Source organism: Leptopilina boulardi, unplaced genomic scaffold (assembly GCF_019393585.1).
Source record: "Leptopilina boulardi isolate dan_hultmark-lab unplaced genomic scaffold, ZJU_Lbou_2.1 LbouV2_392, whole genome shotgun sequence".
NCBI lineage: Eukaryota > Metazoa > Arthropoda > Insecta > Hymenoptera > Figitidae > Leptopilina > Leptopilina boulardi.
In genome coordinates this window covers 3409376-3429377 of record NW_026137965.1, presented here as the reverse complement: position 1 = coordinate 3429377, position 20002 = coordinate 3409376, and the positions used below count along the sequence as shown (strand labels likewise).

Genomic DNA, 20002 nt, shown 5'->3' with positions numbered 1-20002 from the left:
TTATTTTATTATTTGATAGAAATTTTTGATTGTTTAAAATACGGTTTTAAACAATTACATTTTTGGGGAAATTTACAATTTTTATAAATTTTAACATACTATTTATGATTCTATACCACGTTCTGTAATTTTAACCCCACGGGGACTAGATTGCTGACTCGAGGATGCTTTATCTTTTGTTCTCTGTTTGCCCTTCGTATTGCAAAGACGTCGTTCAATATCCTCCATCCACTTTTGTTCTCTTTCACTTATTTCCGTAGTAAATCCGTTTTCTATCTGGCAAAATTCTTCATGATTTCTGAAAATAGATTTCAGGAAATTGAAAAACCTATTTGTGACTTGTTGATATAAATTAAAATTATATTGACTTTAAATTATTTTTTATTTATTGTTTTTTTTTATTAGATTTTTTTTTTTAATTTATATTTATGTTTTGATTTTACATATACCTCAATTGTTTATTTAATTTGATTATTAATTTTCCCATGTCCATTATATTTTTTTCCATATTTCTGACAGCAATGTCTTTGTCCTAAAAAATGAATAAAAAAAATTCATATATTTTTAATTTTTCTTTTCGAATTTGTTTTGAATTTACCGATAATTCACGTGTTAGGGTTTTTATTTCATCTGAACGAATTTTACAAAGTGTCTGAGAGGAATCGGCTTCAACAAAAAGTCGTGCTATTTGTTCCCTGTAATTTTGTTCTCTTATCTTTGATCTGTTTAAAGTTTCTTCTGTTGCAAGAATACTATCTCTTAGAATTGTCATATCCTTTTCTAAATTCTCCAATTCTGTTCTGTTAATTAATAAATTGGAAAAATTAATATTTTTATAATTGATATTTAGTTTGTTGGAATTTTTTTTTTTTATTTATTTTCTATATACTTTGTCATAGTTATAATTGGTTCGTTATTTTCTTGACTTTGCAATTCTCTTCGACATGCTCTGCATACTTGCCAAACTTGAACCTCCTCATTAGCACACTGTACTTTTGTTGTTAAAGTTTCTACAGTTTTTAATGATCGGTGATCTTTTTCCTATATTTTTTTTTTAAATAATTATACAAAATATATTAATACAATATTAATTAATAATAATATAATTTTGATAATATATTAAATAAATTAATATATTATATTAATATTAATTAATATAAGATAGTTATTTTATTGAAACTATAATACTGCTGGTGCTTTTTCTCGTTCTTCTTGTAAAAACTTTTCTAATTCTGCAACTTTTTTTTCGAGTTTCATACGTTTTTCGACTTCTATTTCTTTTCTGTAGAAATTAGGTTTTTAACAACATTATAATAATAATAATAATAATAATAATAATAATATTTTAGTTTAAATATTTAATATTATAGTTTTTAAATTAAAAATTTGAATTATACTGTAAATTATAATTATAAATATATTTAGAAAATTTATATTTATAAATTATAACATCATTTAAATGTTAAATATTTTCAATTAACTTACTCTATAAAAAGACATTGATATTTTTTTCTTGTTGCTAAATTTTCATCCTCGAGCATTTGAATTTTTTTTATTATTAAATTACAACCATTCGGCGATTCACGTCCGTTCGTGGCATTTATTTTTCGCATTTGCGTTTCCGTTGTGAAAAAATGAGGATCTCCTTCTCCTAAATAAGAAGTAATTAGTAATTTTAATTATTTTATATTATTATATATTAATATATTATAATTTATTAATATTTATTTAAATTTTAATATTTAAAATTTTTAATTTATTATAATTATATAATAATAATTAATAGTTTTAATTAGTAATTTAATTTATTTATATTATTTTTCAATATAATTTAATAAATTATTAATACATTTTACTAATTTAAATATTTTCATTCATAAATTTATAACATTTAAATTTAAAGAGTGAATTATTTGAATAAGTAGAAATTTCTTATTTAGTCAGACGCGAGGTCTGATCACATAATAACTTTTCTACTTAAAATATAAAGTTGGGGAAAAATTGAAATAAGATAGTTAATTTTGTTAAATTGTTTTGTTAGTTAATTTACATTTAATTGTAATATTTAAATTAATTGTTACTAAAACGAAAATAATTTCTTTATTTTTCGTAAAAAGAAAATTTGCAGAAGCTTTTTTTTCCACTTTTTATTCACATGTGAGGAAAAAGGTAACAATCATTTTGAACTTATTTCACACAAGTTTTCTCGAACTTTATCAATTTTCACCAAGCAGCGCCTTCTTGAAATTGCGATAGTTTTAAGTATCAATATTTGTTCTCATTTCAACTTATCTGATTCAACATTGCGATTTTAATTATAAAATTAGAATTTATTTTTGCCATTTTTTAAAAATGCACAAGTTGAAATTTTATTTTTTTTTTGAAATAAATAATAATTTTTTATTTTATTATATTTTTTTTTGTCAATAATTTAGAGTTTGTAAAAAAAAAGTTTTTTGGCACCTTCTAAATATTGCCTATCATGAAAAGAGTGATATTTTGGAGTTGATCTTTCTAAACAATTCCTTATATTACGTGTATATGAATCTGAAATAATTCGTATTTTTAAATTATTTTTATAACTAGATTGAGAATTTTATTTATTTATTTTTTCAAATTTGAAAATGATTTAGAATTTTTGGTATTTTTAATGTGTATAGAAAATTGAATCACCATTTTCGTAGTGGAAAGACGGTGAACGATAATTTTGAGAATTATGTGATAAATGATTGTAACCTTTTTGTGGAATGTAATCAATTTTATAATTATTCATTGCCATTTTTTTTTTTTTGTTTGACAATTTTCACAGAGAATTTTTCTGTTTATTTTTTATTTATTACAATAGAAACATTAAAATTTGGTTTATTGACATTTTTTTAAAGTAGTTTATTTATTAATTTGAATTTTTTTAAATGTCATGAACGGAAAACAAAGACTAAACTGAAAATCATTTGTTTTTTTTTATTTATAATTCCATTGTCGAAATTTTTTTAAATTTCCTTTTTTTTGGAATGAAAGGAAAGATTGAAACAATTTTTTTTTGTTTTTTTTTTGTTTTATACAATTATTTATTAACTTATTTACAAATGTCATAGCAAAGTTACATAATTACAATGCTCGTAATAATTATCGATGAGATTTTTATGGAAAAACTTGTCAAGTCTTTTTTGAGAGTTGAATTTTCATTACGAAAAAAAAACACTTTTTTTTAAACCAAAGAAATCATTACACGTTTTCTTGATGCCGAATGCAACGTTGCATTTTGACAACCACTCCTTCGGGATGAATTGGCAGTCAAGGAAGTCGTCATTGTCGTTCTTGAACTATTCTGAGGGGCAGTTGTACTAAAGCAATATTGTGGAATGGTTGGACACCATCCCACGATCCACGATATGGCTTGAGTATTTCTGCAATGTATAAAAATTTTTTATTTTAACCCTATACTTTATTGTTAAAAAATTTATCAATTTTAAAAATTTCATTTTCATTAAAAATTCGATTGAAAAATTAAAAATTAGTTTTTTTTTATCTTACCGAATATTTTTGCAAAATGGTGTACTAAAAAGACAGTAAATAATAGGATTGGCTGCTGAATTTAAAGGTGCTAGACTTTGAATGAATGTGGCAACTGCAATATTTGTCTGTGTTGCAGGCACGTGACCGTAAACTTGAAGTAGATCGAAAATTATATAAGGACTCCAGCATAAAATGAACACTGAAAGAAAAAAAAATATGATTTTTTGATTTTAGAAAATATTGGGTTTTTTTTTCATACTGATTTTTTTTTTCTTGATAAAGTAGGCAAAATTTTTTCTAGATAAAAAGTGCCGAATCTGGTAAACTCGCTATCTTTCGACAAAGTGGAATCATTCCCTCGGGATAAATGAAAAAAAAGAAGGGATTTCGTAATACCCTAGACAAGGTTTATTTCGAACTTGGCCGTTTCAACCCGTTCTTCTCTTGTCTATCTCAAACGCGATTCGATTTTGACGACGGTTTATCTTTCCTTGCGGTCAGATCATTTCAATTTTCGCTCTATTTTATTTTCTCCGCCTTGGAATTTCTTGGAATAATTATTATAAATATTATTTATATATAATTATAAATATATTTTTTAGAAATTTTTTTATTTGAAATTTTTTTTATTAAAAATTTTGTTATCAGGAATTTTTTTTTGACAGAAATTTTTTTAATTTAAAAAATTGTTGAACAATTACCGAATACAATGACAAAGGTCATTTTGACTGTTTTGATTTTTGCCCGGGGAATAAGTCCTCGTGATGATGCTCTTCTTATTTCACGTGTTGGCCCTTCTTGTATGACATTTCCTTGTGACCAAATGGTTACCACAATTACCAAATAACATCCACCGATTATAAAAGTTGGTAAAATAAAAATTGTGATGCTGACAAGGCTCATGTAGATTCGCCAATATAAAGGTGATCCCAATTCAATCCAACATTGCAATTTACCCTGAAAGTTGTTGAATAAAATCTTTTTACTTCAAAGGAATTTTTTTCTAATTTTTCATTTTATACACTGAAAAAAAATTTATTTAATTCAAATAATCGATTACTTGACTATTATCAAATATTTATGAAATAATTTTTTTAAGTCAAATATGGTATTTCTTTTAAATAAAAAAATTATTTGGTTCAAGAAAATATTTATTTGATAATAAAGCAAACATTGTTTAAATTAATTTTTTTTTCGTTGTAAAAATTTTGATTACCTGAACTAATTTTTCTTCATAGAGAAAAATCATAGGACTACTAAAAATTGTCGATAATCCCCAAGCACTGGCAATTAATATGTGAGCTCTTCGCCCTGAAAGACCAATGAATTTCATATTGTCAATATTATCAAAAAAAAATTTTTTTTTGTTTGTAGTTTTTAATTTCTAGTTGTAAAAATAAAATAATTAATTGCTATTATAAAAAAGAAAAATCACGACAAATACGTTGTATTGAAATTGGAAAAAAAAATGTTCTTCATAAACCTTTCATGGTTAGAGTTAACAAATGTCCTTATGGTAGTTCATAAAAAAAAAGATGAATATATTCAAGAGTATTTTGTAAGAATAACATCGTTGATTTAGCTGTTAAGATGTTGTGAAAGCTGAGCGATGTAACAAATGCATCTGAAGTTTTTTGCAAATGGCCCCCAGGAAAAAGACGGTCGAGTGATAAATTGCCTCTTTCGTAAAGCTTTCCTTTCATCAAATGCTAAAATGTCGCAGAAGAAAAGAAGGAGGCAAAAATATACTCAAACGACCCCTTGAATGTTTATGTAAATATATTTCAAGTCATATACATATAATTAGATATTTAAAACTCTTTTCATCCAATCTCACAAAATTAGTTTTTATTAATTTAAAAAAAAATTTTATTTATTTATTTTGTTAATTTTATTTATAACTAGCAAAATTAAACGCGCGTAATCGCGCCAAATTGAGTATTTCATTGTTTGTTATAAAGAAATTAAAGAAATTAATTAATAATTAATTAATAATTGATAATAATTAATATTATCAATAATAATTTTATTTATTAGAATATTATTCCATATTATAATATATAATAATATTCTAATAAATTAAATTAATTATTATTTTCATTATTATCATTTATAAATGATAATAATGAAAATTATATGTTTACAGGCCTCGGATTATACGACTTTTTCCGACTTTTTTCAAAACTACGACTTTTATCGACTCATTTTAATAAAATGCGACAATTTTTTTTACATTTGAAAAAAAATGTAAATAAAATACATTTTTTTAGTATAAAATGTAGATCTTCTTCAGATCTTCTTCAATTCAATTATTTAATAAATTTTAAACTAAAATGATTCTTTACTAAATTAATTATTTTTAATAATTTTAATAAAATACATCACAAATTCAATTATATCAAAATTATTATTTTTCAATTCAAATTTTTAGGAAATTTAACAATTGTTTATAATTTAAAAAAAAAATATCACAATAAAATTGAATTATTTTTTTAAAATTTCAATTCAAAATAAACTAAAATTCAATTATTATCCGAAATTTTAATTCAAAATCCATTAAAATTCAATAATTATCAAAAATTTTCAATTTAAAATTTAATTATTTACCAAGTTTTCAATTTAAAATGAAATAAAATTCAATTATTTTCTAAAATTTCTATTCAAAATTAATTATCCAAATTTTCAATTAAAATTCAATTATTTCCCAAAATTTTCAATTCAAAATGAACTGAAATTCAATTATTTTCCAAATGTAAAATCAAATAAAATTTCATTATTCTCAAAAATTTGAATTCAAAATTAATTGAATTTTCAATAATTTGAATTTAAAAGCATCTAAAATTTAATTATTTCTAAAATTGTCCATCGAAAAATTTTATTTTTGAAATTTAATAATTTTAATTATAACTCTAAAGAAATTCAATTATTTTTAACTATTTTAATAATATTCTTTGAAAATTCAACTATTTGAAACCATTTTTCAATTAAAAATGATTTTCAAATTATTGTATTTTGTCCGCATTTTCTAATAAATTTTTGGTGAAATCATCTAAAATTTTAATTACAAAACACTTAAAGTTTCAATTAATTTCAAAAATCTCAATTTTAAATCTTTGAAAATTCAATTAAATTTAAAAAATGTTTTCTAAAAATTGTTTGATAAATTATTTTTAGTACTGTAAAATTTAATAATTGAAAATTAACAATATCTTTTGAAATTTAATTATTTCTAAAAATTTCAACTTTAACCCTTCGAAAAGGATTATTATTTAAAAAAAATTTTTATTTAAAAATCTGTAAAATATTTTTGTTAAAATAAAAAACAAATCCACTTTTTTTTGGAATATAAATCGACTAAATCGACTTTTTTTGTGTCTTTAAGTTGAATCGAGGCCTGTGTTTTTATAATTAATATTTAATAGGTATTCGTTGGCCCCTAGTACCTTAAAAATTAATTTTGAAAAATACATTTTTTTCAAATTACTATCTTGTACGAAATTTCCTGGCGCATCTTTTTTCTCATCATAAATTTTTTGTATATGTATACAATTTTTAAATCAATATACAAGTTTTAAAAAAATTTCGTTGGTAAACGTTGTGTACTTCAGCTTCGTGAATTGAATTTTCGAATTTGGAATTTTAAAAAAACTTATTCCGAAATTTGGAAACACAATTATGCAACTTTGGCAAAAATGAGAAAAAGAATTGTCAAAATTTGACACGTAATAAGACTACTATTTAAAAATACACGTGAAATTAGAAAAGGCCAACTTCAAGTTAGGACAGAATTTAAAAAAAAAAATTTTTAGTTATTTTGTTAATTTTATTTATAATTTATATAAAAATAAAAATTTTTCATTGAAGAATAAAAATGTTTTTTTTTTAAACTGATAGATTTTTAATAAAAAATACATACGTACAGCTTCCTGTGAAGTTCATTGGTCTTGTTATGGCATCGTATCTATCGATGGAAAGGGCAACGAGAACATATGTGGAACTATAAGTTACAATTGCTTGCATAAATCTAATTAGCTTGCAAGCTATATTTCCCGCATACCAGGTGACTGTTGTCCTCCAAATAATATCCGTTAGAACAGATATCAAACCCACCATTAAATCTGTAACAGAAATTCATTTTCGAGAAAAACTATACTTCTAATTTTAATATTCGAAAAAAAAAAATTCTCAGACTTGTTGATTAAAAAAAAATTTAATACAGCGAAATTAATTATAATACAGGAACATCCCTCTTGCCATCTCGAAATAAAGTCGTAAAATTGTCAACGTCACTTCAATTATTACGATTCCAAGGCGTAGGTTTCAAATTGCTGGAATATTGTGTTGAGTTTTATGATCTTTCTCATTTCCTTTCGCCAAAAAGAAAAAAAAAACAGAAAATTTCACTAGATTATTATTCATCTTGCGACGTATCATTTTTTGTTGATTTCATTCTTTTTAATAATTATAAAAAAAAATTCACGAAATTTTGTTCTTAATGGCGGATTTATATAAATCTCTTCTATGTATTAGATTTAGGCAATAAAAAAATCGTATGGTTTTTGTTGCGAGGACAATGGAAAGCCAGATGTTCTGAGTAGAAATAATGATGTCGAGCGAATATTACACTTCAATAAAAAATCTTTGGACAATGGCTTTTTACTTATAGGGAAAAAAATAAAAAATAAGAGAAATTCGTCTTTCTAACTCATCATGACAAATTACTTTTCTTTAATGAAAAATAATAATCCCTTTAGTGAATTATTGATTATATTATAATCTTACCTGCAAATGCAAGTTGTTTGATAAAAAAATTCATTCGTGATTTTCTTCTTTTTCCCATTAGCAAACATGCTAATACTGTTGTATTTCCGGCGACAATTATTGCGAGTAAAATAGATAGGAATGTAAATTGTTCAGTCTGTAACAGTGGAAAATTATATTATTTTTTTTTTTTTTTTAATTATTTGATGAAAATACAAAAATTTATTAATATTTCAATATTTCAATAAATATTATTAATCATAATTTATTAAAAATACTATTAATAATATTATTAATAATTTATTAATAATAATTTTTAAAAAATTCAGTTTTGAATCATTGATTAAGGGGAGGGACAAGTAAAATTTTAATCTATAGAAATTTATGCTCTTTGGGGTTGCCAATTTTTTTTTCTGATAATTTTGTATTTAAAATTATAATATAATTATTTTTTATTTTTATAAATTATAATTAATATTTTTTTAAATAAATTTTTACATTAATATTATTATTTATTAACATTTTGGTGTATTTTTTAAAATATACAAATTATTATTTGTATTATTATTATTATTATTATTATAAAATTGAGAACAAATTAATTAGTTAATAATTTTGTAAATAAAACTCAAAATTTTCGAAAAATTAAAATTTGAACTTCTACAATTTTAATTATTTTTTGTCAATTTTTTTTTATACGCTTTTTCATGAGTTTGAACAAACAATCGTATATGGATTTCAAAAAAAGTTAATTTAAAATTTCTAAAATTGAAAAAAAAATATTTTTTTTTAATTTTAATAATTGTATAATAATAATTTTAGATTCTAAATAATGATAGAAATAAAAATTAGCGCATTTCAATAAATATCGAAATATTGTAAATTACACTGGCGATTTTTAATTTGAAATTTGTTTATTTTTTTTATTTGTTTGTTTTTTTATATTTGTATAAAAATTTACATATTGATTTTATATTTTAACCAATATGGATTGATATCGATATCTCCGCCTTCTTGATAGAGGTGGAGAAATCATTATAAGTCGTGTTTGTGATTCGTGTAATCATATGAGAATTGCCAGGCCTACTGATTTGAAAGGCTGACCGTTGAATATATATACAGATCAATTATTTTATATGTCGATATCATGTCAAGAAGTTGTTAAAAAAAAAAAAAAAAAAAAAAAAATTCACCTCCTGAAATAACCCTATAGTTACATTGTCATTCTTTAATGGTCTTTTTAACAAAAATAAATTCTTCTGAGAAATTGCATTTTTTTTTCTCTCGCATTCGAGAAAATTTTGCAATATTTTAGTTAAATAATTCATAAAATTTTGAAATATAAATAATCTATTTTTCCAATTATATATTGAATTAATTTTTGAAAATGTGGATTATTTTCGTTTTTTTTTTTTTTTTTTGCTGGTGCACATGAAATTTCGTCACCCATAAAATGGGGGGAAATTATACTATGAGAAATAGGAGAACAAGATTTATTACCACTTTGTATTTTGTAACACCCCGTTTGCGTCGTTGTATTATATATACCATCGCGATATAAATTTTCTTCGGTCATTGGCATCAACTTTGGTTTATACCTTATACGCCTATCATAAACAACAGGCACTTTAATCGGTGCTTGATTATACATTTATATACACGAGGTGAGATTCTAGATAGAATTTAAAAAATGACAATATGATCTTGCCTTCAGATATCGTGGAAAATTACTATATTATAAATCATCAATTACTATATCTCATGTTGTTGTATTTAATTTTTTATAATGTGCTCATGAGCTTGGAGCTTGTTTTTTCCATATATTTTTTTTATATTTATTTATTTATTTTTTTTAAATTATCATATATTTTGTGTTGGCGATTCTAAAATGTAAAAATGCGATTCTAAAACCTTTTAAATTCGGATAAATATTTTTTTAAAAAAATTTTTTTAGTGCCCAAATTTTCGAGATACAAATTTTTGACAAAGGGGAAAAAAGTTTCGGTTTCCTTCAGTTAAAAAAAATGTCGTTGTTATTAGGCAAAAATTTTTTCCATAAAATTATTTAGGGTTTAAAAGTGTTTTAGGTTATCAAAATTTAAAAAAATATATTTTTTTTACCATTTTTTAGAAATTTTGTTTAAAAAAAAAAATTAAATTAAATAAAATTAAAAATTAGCAAAATCCATACGATTATTTAAAATCATATAAAAAGTGTAAAAAAAAAAAAAAATTTTTTTTTTTTAATAATAATCCTTTTCGAAGGGTTAAAGTTGAAATTTTTAGAAATAATTAAATTTCAAAAGATATTGTTAATTTTCAAACAATTATTAAATTTTACGGAACTGAAAATAATTTATCAAACAATTTTTGGAAAACATTTTCTAAATTTAATTGAATTCTCACAGATTTAAAATTGAGATTTTTGAAATTAATTGAAACTTTAAGTGTTTTGTAATTAAAATTTTAGATGATTTCACTAAAAATTTATTAGAAAATGCGGACAAAATACAATAATTTGAAAATCATTTTTAATTGAAAAATGGTTTCAGACAGTTGAAATTTCAAAGAATATTATTAAAATAGTTAAAAATAATTGAATTTCCTTAGAGTTATAATTGAAATTATTAAATTTCAAAAACAAAATTTTCAATGGAAAATTTTAGAAATAATTAAATTTTCGATGCTTTTAAATTCAAATTATTGAAAATTCAATTAATTTTGAATTCAAATTTTTGAGAATAATGAAATTTTATTTGATTTTAAATTTAGAAAATAATTGAATTTCAGTTCATTTTGAATTGAAAATTTTGGGAAATAATTGAATTTTAATTGAAATTTTGGATAATAATTTCATTTAAGTTCATTTTTGATTAAAAATTTGGATAATTAATTTTGAATAGAAATTTTAGAAAATAATTTTATTTTATTTCATTTTAAATTGAAAACTTGGTAAATAATAAAATTTTAAATTGAAAATTTTTGATAATTATTGAATTTTAATTGATTTTGAATTAAAATTTCGGGTAATAATTGAATTTTAGTTTATTTTGAATAGAAATTTTTAAAAAATAATTCAATTTTATTGTGATATTTTTTTTTAAATTATAAACAATTGTTAAATTTCAAAAAATTTTAATTGAAAAATAATTTTGATATAATTGAATTTGTGATGTATTTAATTAAAATTATTGAAAATAATTAATTTAGTGAAGAATCATTTTAGTTCAAAATTTGTTAAATAATTGAATTGAAGAAGATCTGAAGAAGATCTACATTTTATACTAAAAAAATGTATTTTATTCCTTTTTTTCAAATGTAAAAAAAAATGTCGCATTTTATTAAAAATAAAATAAGTCGATAAAAGTCGTATTTTTGAAAAAAGTCGGAAAAAGTCGTGTAATCCGAGGCCTGTAAACATATAATTTTCATTATTATCATTCAATATGTAATAATATTCTAATAAATTAAATTATTATTAATAATATTAATCTTTAATTTTTATATAACAAATAATTAAATATTCAATTTGGCGCGCTTGCGCGCGTTTAATTTTGCTAGTTTATAATAAAAAATAAAATACTATTTTAATTCTTTATTTCCAAAATAAAGAAAATTTCTCTGGTACTTTAAAAAATACATTTAAAATTAAATATATTTTAAAAATTAATTCTATTGTTAAATGCAAATGAAAATAAGAATTTTTTATAGATTCGAAATTGGTTAATCATAATTTTTGGTGTATCATCATCATCATTTTCTTGAAGGGAAAAAAAATTGGATTTTGTAATATATATATATATATATATATATTTTATACGGACACTTTTGCGATATATGCGCTCTTTTTAAATGATGTCAAGGAAGAAGAAAAGTTAGGAATATATTATAATATAATCACATTGACAAACTTGATACACAGTTCGTTTAGCACAACTAGCCATTATCTCATTTTTCCTTTTTTCCCCCTTTTTTGTTTTTAACGTTTTTACGTATTTTTTATCTCTTTTTTTATCTCTTTTTCTGTGCCAAGATCGCGTGTTCTCCTTTCAACTTCTTTGGCTTTTGCCGCTACGTCAAGAATCTCGAATCTTCTATATATATATACATATATATTGAGGTGGATGTATAGGGGTGAAAATTTTAGTAGTTTAATCCAGACTTACGGACAATATCACGTTATGTTGTTTTAAAGAAAAAAAAAGAAATAAAATTACGTTGAAAAGTTTTATTATAATCTTCAATTTGACGCAGTCTTGGAAAATTACTGACAAAAATAATTCACATTTTTAAAAATTTGAAAAATCGAATTTTAATGATTGAAAAAAAGAAAAGGAATTTAATAGTTGTCTTTTTTTTGGAATTTGGAAGTAAATTTATAGAGAATGAGATTCATGGAAGAAAGATTGTTATCATGCACACGGAGTATGAGAAAAACCAGAAAGAAAAATAGAAAATCAAGAGAAAAGTCTGCCAGACGCTTTTCAGTTATCAGAAAGAAACTCAATTTAAACGGTCAAAGAATTTACCTTAAAGTAATGTGATTCATAGGATTGATTAATAAAATTTTCTTATCTCGAAAATTAAAATTTAATTAAATATGAATTTTATGTTGATTTTTGAAATTTTATTTTTATTTAAGATTTATATTATCCAAAATTTAATGTGAAACATTTGAAATAATAAATTACGAATTTTTAATCTTCTGATGCATTACGATAGAATCTTTTGCAAGTTTCTTTTAGAGAAATATATGTAATATTATAAAAAAGAACAAAGTAATATAAGAGATTAAGAAAAATGTCCCTGAGATAAAATAGATTTAAAACAGATGACATTAGAATTTATATTGTGAGTTTGGGTGATGCATTATTATATTATTATAAAAGTGCGCGAGAGTTGGTTATGACGATAAGAGAATGTATTCTTCTTGTTCTCAACATTTTTACCTTATTTTTCAATAAAGTCCCTGAATTTAAAGTTGATGAATTTTTTTTTTTCTTTTCAAGAAAATATCGCTTTAAAAAAAGACATTAATCAAAAGATCTTCTTGATTCCATAACATGTCTTTCCACTCATGTGTACATTTTTCATTTTTTTATATATTGCGAAATTTTTTGTTCCTCTTTTTATTTTTTAAATAATTATATGCAAAATAAAAATATTTTGGAGATTGTCAAACTTTTTATAAGATTATATTATATTTTTGATGTCCTCTAAAATTTGAAAATGAAGATCTTATAAAAATGAAAGGTTTATATATATATACATATGAAAAGCAAGCTTTTTACGACTTGTCGTTTAAATTCGAACCGCACAAGTAGATTTGGGAATATCCGCTCCCTATTCACTCGAAAATTGTCCTCCATATATTTCGAAATGTTTATTCGTTCGCTTTACGAAGATCGAAACTGCAGTTTTATTCTCGCTTTTTGCTTTGTACTTAATACTTTTATATGTCGAGGAAATACATTTATAATGTACGGGAAATTTGTTGATGTATTTTATTATAATCTTTTCTCAATTTTTCATATCAGTTTTCCGAAAAAAAATTTATAGAAAAAAATTTTTAAAAAATATATATAATTTGGAATAATATTCAAATTTTTTTTTACAAAATTGTTTTTATTTTATTTTATTTAGAGAGAGAGAGAGAGAGAGAGAGAGAGAGAGAGAGAGAGAGAGAGAGAGAGAGAGAGAGAGAGAGAGAGAGAGAGAGAGAGAGAGAGAGAGAGAGAGAGAGAGAGAGAGAGAGAGAGAGAGAGAGAGAGAGAGAGAGAGAGAGAGAGAGAGAGAGAGAGAGAGAGAGAGAGAGAGAGAGAGAGAGAGAGAGAGAGAGAGAGAGAGAGAGAGAGAAGTGTGAAATAAACTATTATTTAAAAAGCACTTAGAATTCTGTCAGAGGGAAGAATAACTTTGGGGAAAATTTCCATTTTATGAAGAAAAAGGGAAAGGACATTTATCTGATGCATATATATGATATTTATATAAACTCACTATTGTATTTCGTAAAAGTAAATCATATAATATCTTTTATATTTTGATCCATATCTTTTTAGATTAAAAAGATATTTTCCAAATTATAAATAGTTATAATATTCTTTTTTTTTGGGGGGGGGGGGGAGAAAATAATTTTCTATGAAATAAATTTTTGAAATAATAATCTTAAAAATAATGAATGCTTTAAATTATACGTTATCTTTTTTACCTTTGTTGGAGCAAATTTATATATAACTTTGCCACAATAGAAATTTAAACTTAATTAATTTTTTTTATAAAATAATTTTAAATTAAAATGATAAAACAAATTTTATGAAAATAAATTGTAAACTCGCCTTAAAGAAGAGAAATTTTTATTTTAGGATTATTGGTCATTTATTTTTTTGCAAAAAAAAAATTTTTTAGACTTTAAAATTTACAGTTTATTAACACAAATCAGATGTGCGGGACGCTTTAATGGTGAGCGATAATTTTTCTTGATGCGCGGGAGATTCGCGGCACGCTAACTTGTAATCCTAAATATATGTCTTCATTTCACACTTCTAACAAACCTTCTTCCCCTCAATATATAAATCGAATATGTGGGAGAAATCAAAATAAAAATTTTGAAATTTATATTTCTTTCTAATTATTATTTAATTTTCTCTCTAAATTTTGAATTTTCGCTCATTAATTTATTTTAGTTGAAATTTTCACTAATTTTTTTTTAGTAAAAATGTTACTAATTAATTAATTTTTTTTACATAAAATTTTAGTGAAAAATGTCTTTAAAAAATTTAGTAGAAATTTTCACTAATATTATTGGATTTCGTAATATTTTTACTAAAAAAAAAAAATTATTAGAAAAATTATTAGAAATTAGTAGATTGAAAATTAGTAGAAATTTTTACTAATTATTTGATTTAGTAATATTTTTTTTTGCTAAAATTTTAGAGAAATTATTATAATAAAATTATCTCGACTAATATTAGCTTTTTAATTAATTTTCAAATATTTTTATTGCCCACAGTAGCTGTAATGAAATCTCGTGTCTTTTGATGGTTTCTATCTATTTTTTTCTAGAGGATAATCTAAATCGGATGTCACTTCCGGAAAGCTCTAGATTTTCAGCAAAGAATCAATCTGTCGACAAAGAACTTGAAATTCTGTCTTCTGTCTATATACCTTTAATGGCTCTCCTGACCCTTGGAAGTTTTTTTTTTCTACATCGATACACGGTCTTCTCCCATAGAAATGGTTTCCCTTTTTTTTTTTTTTTTCTACCGTAATTTCGTTTTTTCATAGAATTTCTTTATCTGCTTCCTCTATTATCATAATTAATTCAAATATAACCAAAAAAAAATAAATAAAATTATAACCAGAGGAAATAATTTTAAAAATCATGAAATATTTTTCATATTTCACTTTTTTTGTTGTAAAAAAAAAGGGTAGATTATCTTTTCCAAAAGGAAAAAATTGTTTGCACTTATTTACGGAAATGAAAAATGTCGTTTGAATGACTTGAATTCTTTTTACCATACGTGGAGTTTAAGGGAAAGAAGCAATTAGTGAAGACATTTTTTTTTTTTTTTTTTGGTTTAGATGCGTGCACGTATTTATATGATAAAAAAAAAATCAAAAAAGTTTCTTGGCTAACTCATATGGTACTTTGTTGAATTCTTTTGCCAAAAGGAAATAAAGTATATTCTTGTTAAAATTTCTTTAAAACCTTTATGGCACCGAGTAACTTCATTCAATACGTGTTTATTAGAAGAAAAATCCACGTCAGTTGAAAAAAAAAAAATTCGATTCAGTAATTTATTACGAAGATCGATCGATGTCAATTTTCTTTGTTTTTGCAGTCATTTTTTTTTTTTTTTTGAAAAAATGATTTCGCTGGGTTATTGGAAAAAAAGGACACGTCATAGTTAAATCAAACGGACGTATCCTTTTTTCCACTAACCCAGCGATTTGATTCCAATAATCCAGTTTTAAAAGGAAATTTTTTTGGCAAAAATTTTTTTGATTGACAAAAAAAATCAAAAAAGTAAACCTGTCGCTTAGTCCTGGAAAAGTAAAAATTGTTGATGTTTCGCCATATAGAATATTATCCTCACTTGGTTGAAAAAAAAAACTCGCAGTTCTTATCTTATTAGAAAATTACCTTTATACGAGTTTTCTCGCATTTATGGAGATTTACTCTTTTAATGTGAAGTTGACAAGTTGAAAAAAAAGTTGTTGCTCTTCATTCACATTAATGGAAATTTTTTTTTTTTCGAAACAAATGTTTTTTCAAGAAAAAAAAATATAATTGTTAAATAACAAATCGTGATTATTTCGAATAATTAATAACATGAATAATGATTGTAATTGACAATTATGAAAATTAAATTACGGCTTTGTGTCTCTCATAATAATATTGTAAATTAATTAAGTGGCTCTTAATGGAAAACACATTACCTGATAGAAGTAGAACGAATCAATTTCCTGTGTAATGTTGACACTTGTCAATGAAACATTAAGGGTTTCTATTTCGAGATAAAGTTCATCACTTACATTATATTTTGTATCATTTGAATTCATTGCACTTTAGTTTTTGATTAGATTTTTTTTACACGTTTTCTCAATCGAATAAAATTTTTGGCAATTTGTGAAATATTTATGCCTCTCATTTCAATTTACATTTTTTTTACGACAATTCTTTACAATTAAAAATTGTTTACAATTTTGTTTCAAAATTTTATTTAAAAAATAAAATTAAAATATTTCCAAAAAAAATTTTTTGTAATATAATAATAAAATAAAAATAATAAAATTTACGATTAAAAAATGAGATGAAAACAGCAAAATTTTTAAATTACGACCGAATACAGATTTTAATTTTATTAGAAGAAAAAATGTACGCGATATATTTTTCGTCAACTTAAGCAATATTTTAAAGCGGTACGCGAATTTTTTCTTTCTCAGAGATGAAAAGATTTTTCGATTATAAATAACTATTGTATGGAAAAGATAAAAGTAAAAAAAAATTAAATTTTTATTTTTTGATGACAAATCTTATTTTTATTATTATTATTTAATATTTTAATAATAAAATTATAATTTTTTAATTTAAATATGAAATATTTGTCTACCATTCTTAAAAGCACTTGGCATTTTTTGTCAACTCATTCTTTAATTTTCCATATAATATGGTGTACGACGATCTACAAAAAAAAAAAAAAAAAAATGAGCAAAGGACTTGAGAATTTAATTTGTTGTTCCATTTTATTCGCATTCTTTTCTTCTATTCTCATATCTTCTTGGGATGATTAAGAAAAATTATTTATTTCAATTTCATATATTAATGCTGTCTTTTATTTTTAAAAATTTTTTAAATAATTAATATTCTAATAGCATTGCCAAATTACATAAGGAAATTAAATTTCATTTAAAAAAAATAAAACTATTCTAATTAATTAAAAAGTAGATGAAATTTTCTTTTTATTTGATGATAAAAATAAGAGAGAGAGAGAGAGAAATAATTTTTTTTTTTTGAGAGAGAGCGAGAGGAAAGGAGTTCTTGCTCCAACCACGCGCGGATCGCGACTGAAGAATTTTCCCCGCTATATTGACTTGACGAATAAAATCTTTTTTGGGCAGCAATATTTTAATTTAATTTTTAAGATTTTTTTCTATAAAAATATTTCTTTTTTCAAAAAAAAATATTTTTTTCCTCGTTTTTTTTTCTCTACAAAAATTATTTTTTTTTTTACAAAATATTTTTTTCTGAAAAAATATTCTTTCTTTTAACAACAAAAATAATTTTTTTCTGTATATTAATATTTTATGGAAAAAATATATTTTTTTATGAATTATTATTTTAAAATCGTTTTCCCATAAATTTAAAACAGTTAGATTTACTTCCTTTGAATATTAATTCTCCTTTATTGTTGAGCAAGTCAGAAACTTTTTTTTCTACCAGACATTCATATCCTTCGTGTTCAGCTAATTTAATCGCAGAAGGTGCCGAAAAAAGTGTTACGGAAACTGGAATTCCATACTTGCGGCTTAAAAGATGTCTATATAGAATATTAAAAAAAAAGAAAAATTAAAAATTTCTCACTTGAATTTTATTTCTTTTTTTTTTTTTGTTTTAACAATTTAAAGAAATCAATTTTTATCATATTTACAGTGAATATAGTTTTTTACCTTGCTGACAGTATATGGCCACCAAGAGACATTCCTCGAAAATTACGATCAACACTTAAACCCCATCCAATTAAATATTTATCAGCTCTATAAATTTGATGCCAAACGGATTCAGATGCAATTTTTTCCATCAATTTCACCATCATTGAAAGACTTTTTGTTTTAAATGTATTCTAAAGCAGATTTTTTTTCAATTAATTCTTTCGCACCTTTAATTTTAATTATTTTTTTATAAAAAAAAATTATATTATTTATATCAAAATATTTAATTAAATATGCATTAATTGATAATAATTAATAATTGTATTTATTTTAATTTTTTTTTAAATTTAATTCTGAGATTATTATTTTGATTATTTTGATTATTTATATTATTTAGATAAATAAATATCTCACTTTAAATGTTGTTTTATCATCAGCTTTCTTAACAGAAACAAAAAGTATATTAACACCTGCAATTACAGGTATTTTTTCAGTAGGTTTATCGACAATTGCAACTATACTCATACCACACTTTAAAATCTCTTTCCAAAAAATTCGTATTTCTTTATAAGAATCTGGAGTGTCTTTGATTTCTGAAATTAATTTTCAAATTAATTTAATTATTAGTGAACGAAAATGAATTAATATTATTCAATTATTTAATTTAATTATTTTATTTAATTATATTATTTAATTAATATTATTTCAAAGATATTTAATTATTAATTTCCATATTGAAAACTTTCTTTATTAATTTAATAATTACTTACTAAAATTGGAAAAAAATTCTTCCTCCCTAATAAAATCATTGCACATATGTTCAATTACAGCATCATGCATGTCATCAAAAATTTCTTGAATTTTAAATTTTACACATTTTCCATTAATTTTTTTATTAACAATATTCCAAATATTTATTGGACCTGGAGGTCGACGAAAATTACAATAATATTGTAAAGTATCCTGATCCATTATTATTTTGTCGAACAAAATATATTAGACAACTTTAAATGACTGGCACTTATTATTAGTACAAATGAAATTCACATGTCAACCGATAAATATAGTCATTTACATCATTTTTTTTTAATTTTCTTAAAAACTTATATAAAATTAGAAAAATAAAATTTATTCACAACGAAAAATAGAAAATTATATTTTATTTTTTTTTTCAAGAAAAAAATAACTAAAAATTTTTGTTTGTATTTTAAAAAAGAAAGATTTTGAATTTATTTTTTAAATATGCAAAAATTTACAAATAATTTATTTATATTTTTGCAAAATTTATTCTAAATAATAATAATAACGATAATAAAAATATAATAATTATTTATTTATTGAATTTTAAATATATTTTATTAATTAAATCATAATAGTTGAATTTTTTCATGTAGCAAATTCTTCTAAAGGGCGTTTATAATTCTAAGTAGAATTGATTACTCGAAATAATTAGCATTCTATTAACACTTACCGGCATTCAAGACTTGTATATTTATTTTAAAAAGTTTTATTACATCGCATAAAATTATATTCATTTGAAATAAAATAATTATTTCTTAACAGAAAAATATAA

The 20002-nt window shown here is 22.4% G+C and overlaps 2 protein-coding genes across 4 annotated transcripts; both read right to left on the bottom strand.

Moving 5' to 3' along the window:
• Positions 1-20: 20 nt before the first annotated feature.
• On the bottom strand, positions 21-2913 carry LOC127288501 (probable DNA double-strand break repair Rad50 ATPase). 2 transcript variants are annotated; one of them, XM_051315982.1, is made up of 8 exons: positions 2674-2913; positions 2464-2547; positions 1486-1651; positions 1189-1282; positions 890-1041; positions 599-800; positions 450-532; positions 21-298 (listed from the first exon to the last, which is right to left on the bottom strand). In XM_051315982.1, exons 1-8 carry the CDS (start codon positions 2777-2779, stop codon positions 103-105), a joined length of 1083 nt encoding a protein of 360 aa, XP_051171939.1. In that variant the 5' UTR covers positions 2780-2913; the 3' UTR covers positions 21-102. The 2 variants fall into 2 exon arrangements, with proteins under 2 accessions (XP_051171939.1, XP_051171940.1); XM_051315983.1 differs by having other exon boundaries at positions 2737-2913.
• A 102-nt stretch (positions 2914-3015) lies between these two features.
• On the bottom strand, positions 3016-19448 carry LOC127288500 (cardioacceleratory peptide receptor-like). 2 transcript variants are annotated; one of them, XM_051315980.1, is made up of 11 exons: positions 19200-19448; positions 18844-19022; positions 18448-18620; positions 17391-18317; positions 16717-16956; positions 8299-8434; positions 7437-7634; positions 4733-4827; positions 4218-4473; positions 3535-3715; positions 3016-3407 (listed from the first exon to the last, which is right to left on the bottom strand). In XM_051315980.1, the coding sequence occupies exons 5-11, from the start codon at positions 16837-16839 to the stop codon at positions 3209-3211; spliced, it is 1188 nt and encodes a 395-aa protein (XP_051171937.1). In that variant the 5' UTR covers positions 16840-16956; positions 17391-18317; positions 18448-18620; positions 18844-19022; positions 19200-19448; the 3' UTR covers positions 3016-3208. The 2 variants fall into 2 exon arrangements, with proteins under 2 accessions (XP_051171937.1, XP_051171938.1); XM_051315981.1 differs by lacking the exons at positions 17391-18317; positions 18448-18620; positions 18844-19022; positions 19200-19448 and having other exon boundaries at positions 16717-16971.
• Between the last annotated feature and the right edge of the window lie 554 nt (positions 19449-20002).